Source organism: Diadema antillarum, unplaced genomic scaffold (genome assembly GCF_040938485.1).
Source record: "Diadema antillarum isolate AM-2024a unplaced genomic scaffold, OU_Dant_1.0 seq00000345_RagTag, whole genome shotgun sequence".
Taxonomy (NCBI): Eukaryota; Metazoa; Echinodermata; class Echinoidea; order Diadematoida; family Diadematidae; genus Diadema; species Diadema antillarum.
The window spans coordinates 666,252-682,560 of NW_027271356.1; the positions used below are offsets into that span (position 1 = coordinate 666,252).

At 38.7% G+C, this 16,309-nt stretch overlaps 1 protein-coding gene across 1 annotated transcript; it reads right to left on the minus strand.

The window, feature by feature from the left end:
- Positions 1–3,651: 3,651 nt before the first annotated feature.
- Positions 3,652–15,629, minus strand: LOC139730948 (thioredoxin-like protein 1). Its single transcript, XM_071641830.1, has 8 exons — positions 15,438–15,629; positions 14,382–14,478; positions 12,605–12,763; positions 11,216–11,338; positions 10,289–10,449; positions 8,355–8,430; positions 6,857–6,961; positions 3,652–5,020 (listed from the first exon to the last, which is right to left on the minus strand). Exons 1-8 carry the CDS (start codon positions 15,533–15,535, stop codon positions 4,991–4,993), a joined length of 849 nt encoding a protein of 282 aa, XP_071497931.1. The 5' UTR covers positions 15,536–15,629; the 3' UTR covers positions 3,652–4,990.
- Positions 15,630–16,309: the final 680 nt, after the last annotated feature.

Sequence of the window (16,309 nt, forward strand, 5' to 3'; positions counted from 1 at the left end):
ATATAATTAGAGCATTAATCCGCTTTTATTTTTAATCCTCATTTTTCTTATGTGCCTGTGGGGGAGGAATGCAAAACAACATACAATGTATATATGTATGTGTGTGTGTGTGTGTGTATGTATGTATGTATGTGTGTGGGATATAAGGAAAGAGAAAAGGGTCCATAGCTTTGAAATTATTATTCCTCTAGCTGTTCCCCCTATTTTATGTATTTATTATTTGTTTGTTTGTTGTTGTTTTGTTTTGGTTTTTTAGGGGGGGGTGGGGGACATACATGTATATGTATTTAACCTACATTGCGTATTTGTATATATATACCTGTGTGTGTATATATATATATATATATATATATATATATATATATATATATATATATATATCCCTAGTTGGCACCTTAGGGAGACATATTGGGGGGAAGTGTCTTCATTAGGGAGACAACTGGTAATTAAGGAGACAATTTTCGTGTCTCCATTGCGTAAACTGCCATTGAACATGTATGAATAAATTTGCATATAAAACAAATGGAAATGTCTTCCAAATGACCCATCTAGGAGTATATATATATATATACACATATATATATATACATACACATACATATACATGTATGTAGGTATGTATAATGTCTACAAAATGTATGTAGAGTATGAAGGAAGATTGCACAAGTTGACATCACCCTAGTGGACAAAATACAGTGTAGTATGTCAATACATTCTAAAAAGTCCAGATTCTTGGTCCACTTCTTCACTCCTTTAGAAAATCTCCTCTTGAGTCAACATTAAAAAGGCAGCGACATGATATCTTGTTTCAATCTGGGGAAATCATGAGCTACTTGCCTTGCATAAATTAACAGGTACATATATTTTTGCTCTGGTAGAAGCGGAAGACACAAAGAGAATGCTCTACTACAATGTACTGGCAATGTGGTTGAAATCTGGGCAGTGACAACTTAAGGCATTGAATTGACATGTGGCCTAAAGCAGGGCTCGACACTAACTTTATTTTTCGGTGGCCCGATGGGGCCACCAAAATCATCAATTTCAAATTTTTGGTGGCCCAAGAGAAAAATTTGGTGGCCCGAAAAAAAAAAAACATTGATAAAAGTCCATTTTTTAAAAATAAGTCGCACACTCACTGCATGCATTTATGCATTTCTGGCACAAAAAGTTACGAATTTATTGACACACTTTTCAAAAAATTTTGGTGGCCCAAGGTGGGCCACCAAATTTGCCCTTTTCTGAAATATGGTGGCCCGACTTTCACTTTTGGTGGCCCCGGGCCACTGGGCCACCGTTGGTGTCGAGCCCTGCCTAAAGGTACAATGAAAGTAAGTGCATAATAGTGTCACAGGCTCTTCAAAATGGGCTTGATTAAGCATGTGTGCATGTAAAGTACATTGTACCAGTAAATACAGAGGACTGAATCGATGAACTTTGCACAAAGGCATATGGCACATTATAGTCAAGGACAAAAGACAACTACCATATGTATGCTTTACTCAACTTTATTCATTTCTCCTCATCAAAGATGTACATGTACCACAAGATAAACACAAGATACATTGTTTAGGGCAGGGTCGTCTTCTGGGGAATGCTTCAATCATAAAAACCTCTCACATGTCAGTCAGTTGCAGGTGTTTGATAATTCTAGATACATCATTCCCTCTTGAAGCACAATGAATATCCCACAATTATTTCATCCCAACTTACTTTGCTCATCGCTAAATGTGTGACCAACTCACTTTACCAGTACCTACAGAGAAATTTTGCACATGTGAAATGTGATTTCTCCATACTCCTTGTCTTTAATAAATACAGTGTAGTATTGAATTGGTGTAAAGAATTCTTTGAAGAGTTTATGTGGGAAAAGGAATTTCGAGACACAGTTTACAGCACAACACAAATACACTACAACACTCTTCATTACAATGGATCAAAATTTACTGCCTCAATGCCTGAGGAAAAGGGTTAAACTTGGCATGGCAAACCTAGAAGCATTATATAAATTAACTAACAGTTGCACAAAATGCTATCATATAAACTCATATTAACATATGTAAATGTGTATCGTCAAAGGACCTGGAAAGGGGGTTGTAAATACATGTATAGCTTTTATTGTCATGCTTAGACTTCTTCCTTACACATGCACACTTGTTCCAATATCTACAGAAATGCATCCACAGTACGACTTAAATAAACCTTCACTATGTGTCGACAAGGTGGGATTTAGTTTCTGAAAAACATTTTCCTTAAAAGGACAATGAATAGCACATGTCATTAGATCAACTGCATTAGTCTCTCCTTCGTGTTTCCCGTTTAATCTTATCAGGGTATTATATGAGATGATTTACACGTGTATTTCATAATGTGGGAGGAATGTATCCCTACACACGACCTTGTCTCTTCACACAGCTGCATTTGATCATAAACGACCTTCACACTTGGCCGGAACACAATTAGAAAAAAACTAGAAATGTCGCTATGGCGACTGGTATGCCTCCGCCATAATGCATGATTCTCCTAATAGGTCCATAGTACATGTGGACAATGTGTGATTACATTTTCACAAAATTGGCAAAATATTAAAATGACATGTTTGTCACAAATGTATCAAATGTTCACCTTCCTTGACCTATGTTTAATTGGATGAATAGGAGAGCATGTATTTGGGAATTTAAGAACTTTAACTTCGACTTGGACCCTTTCATAAGTTTACGCACTTGAGTTATTTTCAAGGTATGGAGAAAAAGTGCAATTTCTGTATTGAACAGTAAATTGTTATCATTTTCATCTGGCCTTTGATTCATAAGAGAATCACTGTCAGGCAGAACATACATAAATATATACTAAGTTTAAAGATAACTTGAGCCACTTCCAAGATATGGAGAATGAAGTAAGTTCAGCACTTTCACTTGATCTTTGACCTTTTGACCTTTGACCTTCTTGGCAAAAAAAAAAAAAAAATCCCAGAGAATCTCTAGTGGGTTATACATGCATACATCAAGTTTTAAAAAAAATAATCCTGCTGGCACAGCATAAATATAAGAAAAATAGTAAAATTTTGAAGTATTGCCCTTGACCTTTGACCCCTGACCTTTGACCCCATGAACCCCAAATTCCCTCGATAACCACTGCCAGTCAGTACACGCATATATACTTTGTTCCATAAAGATACCTTGAACAATTTCCAAGATACAGAGAAAAAAGTGAAATTTTAACATTTTACTTGACCTTTTGACCTTTTGACCTCATGACCCCCAACTTTCACCAGAGAATCTTAATTGGGTAATACATGTATACACTAAGTTTCAAGAAAATATCTTCAGGCATCGCACAGATATGGGGGAAATAGTGAAATTTTAAGCATTTGACCTTGACCTTTTGACCTTTGACCTTGAGCATGTGCACCCAAAAGTTGATAGGCACAACTTCACCCCCTAATACACATACATGCCAAGTTTCATTAGGATACCTCAAAAGGTTTTGATAGTTACCCTGTCCACAAAATTCATTACGGACGGACGGAAGGACGGACGGACAACCCGAAAACATAATGCCTCCGGCACCACTTCGTGGCGGAGGCATAAAAAAGAAAAAGAAAAGCTTTGTATTCAACATAGCAAGTATTTTATCAAATAAAATCTAGAAACATGAACTCCTGTAACATCATACTCTGGGCTTTACTCACCATCCATTGAAGGAGAAGTAACATTCCAAAAGCATACTGGGTGCAATTTTGGTTTTCGTTTCAAACAACTCTATATAACATACTGGTAATTTGAAATTTATCACTACATCCATTACACTGTAGGAAAAAGCTTCGGATAATATGTAAAGGGGATATGCAAAATAAAGACAGACATCTAGAATATCATAGACCGGCCCAAACTTTAAAGCGGATTCACCTATAACCCTTGAGCAAGCTATGTTCTAAGATCATGGACATGTTCTTCCAGGCAACCAAGATGAAATGAAATGACTCAATACCCTTACACCAATAAAGCCTTCACACTTAATGCTACCACAAATCAAGTATTCATAATCTCAGGACAGATATTCATTCTATTGCATGGACAAATCTATAGTGAAACTGCAATGTTCATAAGATACCATTTTAAACCATCTAGTGTTTCCATCATCAAAACTGCACTGACTATATATTAGTTAAAATTAATCAGTTAAAATTAACTGTTGGCAGGAGGTTTGAAAGTTTAGTTTTTGTGGCACCATTCTCTCAAGACATTTGCAACATATTTAATCTGAGAATGCATCTACAAGTGTAAATGACATATCTCAGAAATAAGAAAGATATATACAGCTACAGCTGTGCAAGACATGTTCCTGATACACACAAGTCTATGCTGAGCACTTTTGGCGGGAAAATCATGCCAGAATGATATGTGAAGCCATGCCCCTCATGACCTACCAGAACTGCTCTTGGCCCATTACGGGCATGCCTGAATGTCCCGCAGCTCTGTGTCAATAGAGTTTAGCTCTTGTTTTGTAGGTCCTAACTAATGGCAGCAAGAATTAACCGTACTCTTTTAAGATTAAACTTGTTCAAGGTTGTATGATTTACAGTGTCACTCATTAACAAAGGCCATGTATGATTGTCAATGACAGTTAACAAAGCACAATTCCTCAGTTGCTCTAAGTTGTAAAGTGTGGGATAAACTTTGAAAAAAAATATATATACATATTGGTAGAATATCAGACAAGTCTAAGGTTAGTCACCACAGACTCTCAACTTTACCGTTTCCACAGGACTAATTTTATGAGTTTCATTTTGTCTCTGCAAGCAAGACCTTTCTAATTGGTCATCATAAATATTGCCAAAATTCAGAACAAGTACAAAAGTACTGTCCAAATAATGCCTTTTCCATGGGGAGCCGCCTTGTTCACAGCAATGAACTTAGAAAGCGATGGCAAAGGCATGGAACAACCAGTGTACAGTTGTGTGCCATGTCCACAGACTGAATCCACCTTGAGGTCAATGGCTTTCCCCCTTCTTTCCTGCTACCTGTTGGAGAATTATACAAGTAAAAAGGTGATGAAGTAAATGATGACTTTGGATTGCTGCAACAATGAATCAAAACGATATTAAAACAATTTTTTTTTTTTTTTTTTTGTGGGGGGGGGGGGGGGGATAGATACAGTGCACTCCCGTTACAACGAACACGTTTATAACGAAATTCCGGTTACAGCAAAGTAAAGTTTCAGGCCACAACATTATCCACACTATGTTTTTCATTGTATATTTGTTTGGTTATAATGAAATTTCGATTTAATGAAAGAAAACTGCCGGTCTGGAAGACTTCATTATAACGGGAGTCCACTGTAGATACAATGCAGTAATAGTGCTGTTGGCTATTAAAGCGAGTTTACCCAGTAATCTAAGAAGGGGTGGAAATAACTTTCTCTACAAGACAACTAACTTGTAAGTGATCTTGAGATCTGTTACTTCCTACGATACCATAATACCGACACAACTTTTGCTGCTCACAAATGTCTCATAATAGGCTGCATATGGCAATTATATCCACACTGGTACAGAAGAAAAGAGCAGGAGGAATACACAGTCATTCAAATGTACAGCACTCTAAATGTATAGTTAAGTACAATATACAATTAACTCACAAAATTGTTGCCTCATGTATTAAATTCAAAACTTAGAGAACAAGAATTTTAAAAGTGAGTCCAGGTTGGTGTTTTCTACTCCAACTAGCCTACAGGAAGTCAGTGATCTGCCAGCTTTTAAGTTAGAATACTGAAGGCTAACTTGTTCATAAATATTTGAAACACTCTGTGTCTACTAATAAGATGTTTTGTTGCTTGTTTGTTTTGACTTTTCCTTTTGCACTCTGATTGTCACTGCCTCACGATGTACTATCAGGTGACCATACAGTGTTAGATATACAGTACTACAAATGTCTAGCATTCATGATACAGTCTGACCTCTCCTATCTGGACATGTCAGGAAAGGCCCTCATCCTAATATAAAAGCCTTACAATCGTGGCGAGTGGTTTGTGCGGGACGGAGACGAACGCAACACGCTGCCTCCCCCCATTCTGTATCAAATGTCGTGACACCGAATGAGAATAGTGCTAGTGCTGGCTCAATGGGTCAGCAAACACCACTGAGACTCGAAATCACCTGACCCAAAATGGCTGTCCGAGCCATGCGAGCTTCCGAATGGACGCACACTCTCAGTGCGCATGCGCATGAAGAGAGGCCAAAAGAGCCACATGTCTTCTGGCCTCTCTCCTCCAATCACCGCAGCTCGCCGTCACAATGTTTGTGTATGATGCGTACACATACACACACACACACATGTCTCAGTGGCAGCATTGTCCCACACGTTTATGGATATAGCACTGAGTCTGGCATTGCGCAAATGCATGCACAAACTTCGGTCGTTCGGGAGTTTACAAAATAAAGTACCATTAGGGGTGAGGATCGTCCGACTTTAAGGGATTTGGCCGGATATGTGAGGCTTGATGTTTAATACATGAAGCTGCCAAAGAATGATCACCTGTACCATGTCCTGATTTGATGATAAGTTTTCTGTCCATGTTCTTGCTGTGATTTGGGGGGTAGTGAATGTCTGAATGCATGTTATTTAGATGAAAATTAGATGTGAATGTACGTTGATTATGTCGGGAATAATATGTAATTCATGTGACTTTGTGTAGGAATTTTGTTTGAGTTTGAAATCCCCCCTTTCTCCGTAATTATTAGATTGAAAATAAAAAAATCACGCCGATATCGCATCTGGATGGTTGAGAGATTCAGATAAAGTGAGGCCAGATAGGAGAGGTCAGACTGTAAGTCCAAGATAAGAGAGTAAGTACATACCCTTTTAAATTCACCCATGTTTGTCGTGTTGGTTCGTGCTCCAATGAAACCTAAGTAGTCTATCCGTGTCGTCTCCTCGTCTCCCTGGTTATTTTTGACAAATACCTGCAAAACAAGCAAAGTTCAAAGTACATAGAAATGACCATATTTGCAGCAGTGCCACATGAAAAAGCATGCCCCTTTGATTTGACAACACAAACTCAAAGAAAGTAATTGTAATTTATCACTGGTGTCATCACAGATACGATTTCCAAAATCCTGATTATTTCATGTAAAGAACACACTGGACTTGTTGAGACAGGTCATGGCAAATATTAACCCTAACTAGGGCCGGAGGCTATGTAGGTAGTTGATGGAGCCGGGGGGGGGGGCCTCCCAGGCCCCCCCCTCCAGATCTCGGCGTCGACCGAGTCCGCGCGATCGCGACGAAAATTGGCACACACGTTGCCTATGATGTAATCTAAAATACCTTGAAGTCAAATTTTAAAAAAATTATCATTTATGCTAAATTATGCTAATTTATGCATAATGATGCATGAAATCAGACTATTTGGTATAAATCACAAAATAAAGCTCAAAACAGGCAAATTTTTTGTGTAAGTATTCTTTTAGTGTCCTTAGCAAATGTAATTTAAAAAAATTGTGATATTAGAAAAAATTCTTAAGTATTTCATTGTTTTTTGAATTTCTTATGTATTTCTTTGTTTTTTCGACTTTATGTTTTTCATTGTTTTTTCGATGAAATTTGTCCGCGACATCGCTTCCGAACAAGAAAATATGTTATTCATTGATTTTAATCCATAAAACACCAAAATAATCATGCTTTTATGAAATTTGCCTGTAAGCACAGTTTGCATTGAAATTGTACACGAATTCACGTTTTTGAGCAATTTTTGGCCTGACATGCATGTACATATTTATGCGTAACTTCGAATTCGCGCGCCTGGGCGTCGCAAATTTGGTGTCAAAAGATGCGGGAGACTCGAAAGAAAAAAGTCATGAAACGTCGCGGCGATAGCTTTTTGCGATTGCGATACATCGCACGAAAACGTTGAGGGGGGCCTCGGAGGCTCCCCCCCCCCCCCCCCCCCCCCCCCCCCTCCGGCCCTAGTTAGGGTTAACATGTTCTTTGAATGTCCTAGAAACATGAAGTTTATGAAATTCCCTTTACATATCAATTGAACTGTAGTTGTTTTGTTATACAGCAGAGTAAGTAGAATCACACTAGCATCATACTGGCATACATCATACAAAAGTCAGGGCAAAACATCTGTTTTAGATTTTATGCAGAACCTGGGAGGAAACATCAGGGACATTTTAGCACAAAACTAACATAACAAATTCTCTAAAGGTGTCAACACAGTCACTCATTCAAAAAATTGCATGAATAGTTCCTGTATGATGCCACATAAGATAACAGTATATACAGAAATTCAAATGGCCATAAATTGCTGATTTGTTGTTGTTACAGTTGCTGTTGTTGGCAAAGAACACTTACAGTCACATTTGAAACGTTCTGGAATTTCACAAATCGAAGTGGGATTATTTCTCCGGCCAATTCTTCTTCGGTAATCCTGTATAGAAGGAAAAATGAAACACAATTAATTCTATATTGCAAGGCAATAGAGATGAAGATTTTTTGTTCTACATCCTAAAGCTCATAACCATAAAACATGGCACAATGTTTTCACAATGAAAGACAGATTTGTCACTTGAACGCATTCCTAATCACGTCTGTTTGTTTGCCGTCTTTTTGTTTTTAATTTTTATTTGTGATGAGAACGCAATGCATAACACACTAGGAACATAAGAAGCATGGAACACTGAACAACGGGCCCTCTACATTCACACGTTTTTTTTCTCAAATGAGTTTTTCAAAATGAGCTCTTGAGACACAAAACAAGCTTTCATGTTATTTTGTAATATGATCACTTCCTTAACTTTCTTCTTTTTCAAATAATGGAGAGTTCAATTGCAAAACGAGTGAACTCCATTCTTGTTCATTCAAGATATCTGCTAGAAAAACAAAGGAATAATAATGAAACAATTGATATTTCAAACTATAGCTTCAAGACTAGTCCTCCGTACGTAATAGGTGAGGTATCACTGGAAAGGTTCAGTCTTGCTATATCTGATGATGGACTTACTTTAACCCGTTGAGGATGAGTCCCGAGTTTACTCGGGCAAGTGTCTATGGAAAATGTGTGTTGTAGCAAAATCAGTCCACCCTCAACGGGTTAAAATGTGCATGAGGTTTTCAGGAAGAAGATGAAAATGTACAATTCAGGCCCCCATTTGGACCCTTCCAACCACCCCCCCCCCCCCCCCCCCCCTACCCAAGAGGGGCACCCCTGGATCTCCTATGAACAAACTTGAAACTACAGTCATTAATGTACTCACTCATAGTATTATCTCAGCTCTATAACTTCTGATTCTAGAGAAGATTTATAAAGATTCCTTCATTTGGGGGGTTTGGGACTCCCCTGGGGGTCCCCTGGGTGGAGCATGGTGCCCATTTTAAACAAATTGAGATCCTAACCCCCTAGGATACTACCTGCCAAGTTTGGTGAAAATGGGTCATGGGGTTCTCAAGAAGACGATAAAAATGTACAATTTAGGCCCCATTAGGACCCCTCCTCACCCCCTCCCCTGGGTCCCATGGGGGGCACCCCTGATTCTGCCATGAACAAACTTGAAACTACAGTCATCAATGTACTAACTCATAGTATTAACTAAGCACTATCACTTCTGGTTCTAGAGAAGAAGATTTTTGCAGAATCCTTAATTTTGGGGGGCTTGGGCCCCCTGAGGGCCCCCTGGGTGGGGCATGGTGCCCATTTTAACAAATTGAGTTCCTAACCCCCTAGGGATGCTACCTGCCAAGTTTGGTGAAAATGGGTCATGGGGTTCTCAAGAAGAAGATGAAAATGTACAATTTAGGCCCCATTAGAACCCTTCCCCACCCCCCTCCCCTGGGTCCCAAGGGGGGCACCCCTGATTCTGCCATGAACAAACTTGAAACTACAGTCATCAATGTACTAACTCATAGTATTAACTTAGCTCTATCACTTCTGGTTCTAGAGAAGAAGATTTTTACAGATTCCTTAATTTTTGTTGGGTTTGGGCCCCCCTGGGGGCCCCCTGGGTGGGGCATGGTGCCCATTTTAACAAATTGAGTTCCTAACCCCCTAGGGATGCTACCTGCCAAGTTTGATGAAAATCGGTCTTGGGGTTTTCAAGAAGAAGATGAAAATGTAAAAAGTTTACGCACGACGCACGACGCACGACGGACGACGGACGACGGACGACGGACGACGGACGCCGGACGAAGGGCGATCGCAATAGCTCACTTGAGCCTTTGGCTCAGGTGAGCTAAAAATGGCATTTAATCAATTTTGAAATCAAACTCTTCAAATCTCTATTCACACTCACGTCAGCTCCTGGGTGCCACTTGTCCTCTCAGCCTGGTCAAAGCCCATGGTGTTGGGAAGGTTAATGAAGAGCTTGATCTCCTTGGGCCCATTCAGCTTGGGGCCCAGGAGCCTCAGGGAGTGCAGCTTGACGTTTTGTTGGAAGGACAGAAGGATCATGAGCTGAAATGATACAAACCCAGTAATGATGAAAGTGAAATTGATAAAAGAGATAATTATGATAATGTACAAGTAGTTGTTGTTGTGATAACAATAATCAATATCATCATCATCATCATCATTATAACTGCAATAATAATATGTACATGCCAATTTATTGTGTTTGACGTAGTATCCCTATTATGTCAAACCATAATGATCAGACCACAACGCTGAAAAAGCAATTTTATAAATCGTAGGAACACGTCTTCCTACAAGTTCCCCAGCATGTCAGACAATGCTACCATCTTAAAAATCGCGGGAATTATAATAGCTTCTTAACCACAGATTTAGATTGATTTGCTGTATGTGTGACTTCTCTTGTCATTTACATACTAATGTATTAAGTACATGTATCATGTGCAGAACCTGGACAATGCAATGTAAGGATCGGATGACAAAAATCCAATCATCCACAGACTTCTGGAAAAATATCTACTTTGCGTGCAAAGCTGTATCACACACATCACATGCTTTAACTAGGAATGAGCTTGTCCAAGTGTGCTCCAGTGGCTAAGCATCACATTGTTTTGTCTTCTCCTTCATCTTAGAGTTCAAAAGCTGAGTATTAAAGACAAGTCACACATACAACACAGCAAATAAATCAAGATCTGTGACTAAGAAGTTATAATTTCAGAAAAAGACAGTAGCATCTGATGATGTACCAGGGAACTTGTACGAAGACGTGCTACAGCAACAGCAAGTAGATGTGTACATCTTCAGAGCTTACCTGTTCATCACAGTCAGACTCTAGGTACCCCTCCCCTTTTTTGAGGCAACCCTCCAGGACATGATCATCACTTTGGTTCAGACACTCCGAATGCCTCTTGTCGATCAGGCTATTCAGGTCAATCTAGCCAGAGAGAGAAAGAGAGAGAGAGGGAGAGATTCAAATAATCTATCGCAGCACTGCTAAAGGGATCATATAGTTTTTGTTGAGACCTAATGTCAGGTTTCCGCTATTATTTGGTGAGATAATGAGAAACCTCTATTAAGGTATGGAAGAGCACGTAATTCCATGAGGGATTCAATGTTTATTTGATGAAAATTGGTGTTGAAGTGGCTGGGATATCCAAAACAGAGCAATCCTAATAAAAGGTGGGGGCCCACCATTTATTAGTATCGCTTTGATTTACATTGTTTTGGGATGTCTCAGCTACTCCAAGACCCATTTTCATCTGATAAACTTTGAATTCCTCTTAGAATGGTATGCTCTGTATTATTTCATAAGTGGTTTCTTGGTATCTCGCAAGAAAGTTATAAGCCCAATTCTCATCTCCACCAATACTATATACCATCCCTTTAATGCTCTTCAGGTCAATGCCTAGCTACAGAGGGATTGACAGGATTTAGTGCTACACTGTTACTGATGCAATGATTAAAAACATTGACAGTGGCGCAAGCAATGGTATGAGCCAGGTGCATTATTTCACCTCTACTTCCTGAAACACACATCACTTGCTCTCTACTGGATCGTTGCTGAAAATTTGACCAAAAAAAAAAATAGTCCCAAGTATTAGTAACAGTCAAAAGATAGCTTAATTCTCATTCTTCAATTATGCATGTTTTGTTTATGATTTGACAAGTCTAATCTCTCTGTCACAATGACTTCTCTGTGTGTAGCCTGTGGCTAATGATCACACATTCTAAAATCCTCTTTAATTCTGACTGTACATCTTACTACATTTATCACAACACACTGATTTCAATTTAAGACTGCTATAGCAAATATACTGAATGAAATGCAACCGAATCACTAATGACACATTTTTGACACTCTATTACTAAGGAAAATGACTGCGGAATCCTCGATGCTTCCCACACCAAGCCTTCAGAGATCAGAAAATTATCACAGTGAGACAACAGAGTGGAACAAAAGATATTGTCTAATTGGGTATCACATTTTGTCTTTCATCTGGGAAAGTTCATCTTTAAAAAAAGATAAATACTGATTGTATTGAGAGTGCTTCCCAATGGGTTTTAAACAAAGGTCACATTTCCTATTACGTCAAGCTCTTACTATCAACAACCAGTGATGGAACTTCAATGACAAAGAATTAAAACAAAAACCACACACACACACAAAACAAAACAAAACAAAAAATGATCCAGTACATACATATCCAGGCACACCAGCATCTGCTTCTTGTTGACAATGGCTCTTGATTTTTTCTTCCAGGCCTACTGGGTCAGCTCCTTTCAGTTCATCAACTTTAGTACCACCCTTGAGGAAGACGAAGGTGGGCATGGCGGTGATGTTGTACTGGCGTGCTGTCTCCTGGTAGAGGGCAAATAACACAAACCAATGGTAATAATAATAATAATAATAAACCATTTTTATAGAGCGCAAATTACATTCAAGTCTCTAAGCGCTTTTAGAAATGAGAAAAGACAGATACATGTGTAAGAACACACAAAAACAAAAGAAGAAAAATACATATATATCAACCTAAAACACATCATTACCCAATTTACAGAACAATAACAGTTACTTTACAAACAAATGAGACTTCAATAAAGACTTGAACTGATCTAATGATGAACATTCTCTGATATCATTAAGGGCTGATTCCAAAGTTGAGGTATTGAATATTGAAAAGATCTTTGACCATATGACTTTATAGTTACTACATTAAACAGTTTTAACAATTGTTTGGTACAATGACAAGTCTGTCTCCTTGTCAACAATTTTGATGGGAACTCTTTGATTTTAATACAGTCGACTCTCCTTTTAACAAAGTCCTTGGGACCAGCAGTTTTCTTCTTTATAAGATATCAAAATTTTGTCATGACCGAACAAATAAATAATTTTAAAAAAGAGCAGATAATGTTGGGACCTGAATTTTTACTTTGTTGTAACCAGAATTTCATTATAACCATCTTAGTTATAACGAGAGTGCACTGTACTATATCACTTGATGCCCTTCAGAAAAGTTACAATTCAGATATCGCTCCTAAACAGTGAGTGTATGCAGAGCTGAACGCTAACCCATTTTTTCTACTTGTCTGACTTGTCTGTTGGACCAGTACATTCATACCCAGTTTTTTTCCGATTTCTTACTGGTCCATTCCTGTTACTGGTCCAACAGTGAGTTTTACTGGTACCAGACCGTCGGACCAGTGCCATAACTGGTGTGCAGCGTTGGTGTGTGTGTCTGTCTGTCTGCTTTCTCTGTTGGTGTAAACATGTGATTAAAGGACAAGTTCACCTTCATAAACATAAGGATTGAGAGAATGTAGCAATATTAGTAGAACACATCATTGAAAGTTTGAGGAAAATCGGACAATCCGTTCAAAAATTATGAATTTTTGAAGTTTTTGTGCAGTAACCGCTGGATGAGAAGACTACTGCAGTGTATGAAAAACTTAGATGTCACATGCATACAACAATATAAGGAAAATATAAAGAGATTTTCACAAAATTTCTTCTTTTGAAAAAAGTACACATTCCCTTGACTCGTTACCGACATATGTTATGGGTAATATTATTCCCCTGCCCTTTAGAAAAGGGCAAGTCAAGTGCTCTTTTATTATGCGAAAAAAGTGAAAATATGTTACATTTTCTTTACATTTTCTTTATACTGTTGTACGCATATGACTCATAAGCTATAGTAGTCTCCTCATACAGCGGTTCCAACACAAAAATTTGAAAAATTCATAACTTTTGCATCGATTGTCCAATTTTCCTCAAACTTTCACTGATGTGTTCTACTAATATTGCTGCATTCTCTCAATCCTTATGTTTATAAGGGTGAACTTGTCCTTTAATGAGCACATGAACAGTCATCATACACACAATGACAATCCTCTGAATAGTTATGCTTGTTCATTTCATAGGCCTCCATTTAGATACACAGACCATACATTTGCATTCTGCCTGGAGCACTAGAACTTACCGTGCACTGGTCTACATCCACTTTCAAAAAGACAGCACTGGAATACTTTGTTGCCAATGAAGCAAACGCAGGGGCTATTGTCCGGCAGGGTTGACACCTTAGAGAAGGAAAAGCAAAGATTGTCATCCTAGTTTTGATTCTAAAGGGGCTATAATCACTTAAGTTCAAGCAATATATATGGCACTCTGGCTGACTCCTGCTTGAAGGGAAAATATGTAATTACATCATCATATTCTTAAATTTGGATAAATATAGTGCTGACACAGGTTCAGCTTCCTCAGCTCGATGAAAGTGTTTACTGTTAACTTTTAATCTGACAAAGTATGAGACATGCGACATAGAAGTGAAATGTTCACTGAAATTTGCTTCTTTTATTTTTATTTTTTTTTTGGGGGGGGGGGGGGTGGGGCCTGGGGGGTGGAGTAACACTTACAGTTCCTGTCCTTGCCCATTGGCACCAAAATTAAAATAAATGTAGCTACTACAAAAGTACCTGTACAGTACTACTGGTACTTCATCATCATGATTTTAATCTAAAAATTTTATTTCACTTTCGACACTTGGACAATGTTGTGTCTTGACAGTGTGTCTACACTTCTAAAAGAGTCGAAGAATGCGTGAAGATATTCCTTCAAATATTAAAAAAACTGTAAAATGTTGGGGAATGTGTTTTGGATGTCACATTTTCTGTAGACCTCATTGTTCAGTTGATAAAGCCCGTCTCATAAGACACGAGTAGGCCCTAGTAAAATGTATTAATTAATTGTAAAATTCAAGCAACAACAAAATGTGTGGTCACACTTTTATCGTATAACGGCTAACGCAATAAAACTAAATTTACATTCTAAAGAAATTTCGTATGTGCTCTGTGTGATAAAACCTATCATTATGCACTACAGCCAATGTATAGAATTCTAGAGCTCCTTTGACAAATTCAAATGTTAGAATTCAGATTGTATGATCACTGTTTTATATGCTGACACTACAGTGACAGGGGAACAGTAGCGACGCTTCTCAACTTACAAAATATGTAAGGTATGGGACTAACAAACTTACCATGACGCATTGAAATCAACGACCACTAATTTCGAACCAGCACTTGCAACCTTCGGTTGAAACTGAGAATCTTCACTTATTGTGTGAAGGTTTGCCATTTTTTCCTTTTACTATCCTTGTGCAAATAGCAAGAAACCGTAAATTAATATCACAAGTGTCCAGACTCTTGTGGAACTTCCAACTAATGCAGATTTGTACTATGTATTGTGATATGCCACCACAAATCGAATCGGATCGGATCTTTGCTACCAATTAATCGGATACTACATGCCGGGTACTTTATGCCCGCCCTAGTATCCAATCTAAGTTCGGGGGGTGGGGGGTCAGCCAATCAGACTAATGGCCCAGTCACAATGTCGGCGATCTGTCGGGGATTAGTTTTGGCCGGGGGTCGTCGTAGAAAATAAAGAATCCTTGAACAATCCTAATAAAAGTGGAGCAGTCACATTGTCTGAGATTTTTTCAAGGATTTTGACCCGGTTTTGTCGAAAAATCGTGGGATTAGCCTCCGATCGCCTCCGATTGCATCGGAGGCGATCGGAGACGATATCTGCGATCGTCTTTTCTTTTAATTGGCATCTTCAAAATCTTCAAAATCTTCTGTCACAGCCTCCTGCAGCAAGAGCGTCTCAAACTTTTAGCGATCCGGTCGGAGGCGCCCTTATATACACGGCGATTTACTACGATTCCACCGTACGAATCGTCGGAGACGATCACAGAAAGCATACGAATCGTCACAGGGCGCCTCCGATTCAGTCGGAGGGCGCCGGAGACTACTCGCAGACATTGAATCTCAACCTGAATTTCCAATCCCACACAGAATCTTGCGACTAGTCTCAGATTATTCGGAGGACGCCTCCGATTAATCGGAG

Bases quoted from the DNA above. Each gene is read 5' to 3' on its own strand.
- LOC139730948 (XM_071641830.1), bottom strand. From the start codon at position 15,535: ATGGCAAACCTTCACACAATAAGTGAAGATTCTCAGTTTCAACCGAAG. The intron at 14,479-15,437 runs GTAAGTTTGTTA...TCCTTCTCTAAG, and splicing joins GTTGATTTCAATGCGTCATG to GTGTCAACCCTGCCGGACAA. The intron at 6,962-8,354 runs GTAAGTGTTCTT...CTTGTTTTGCAG, and splicing joins AGAACGTTTCAAATGTGACT to GTATTTGTCAAAAATAACCA.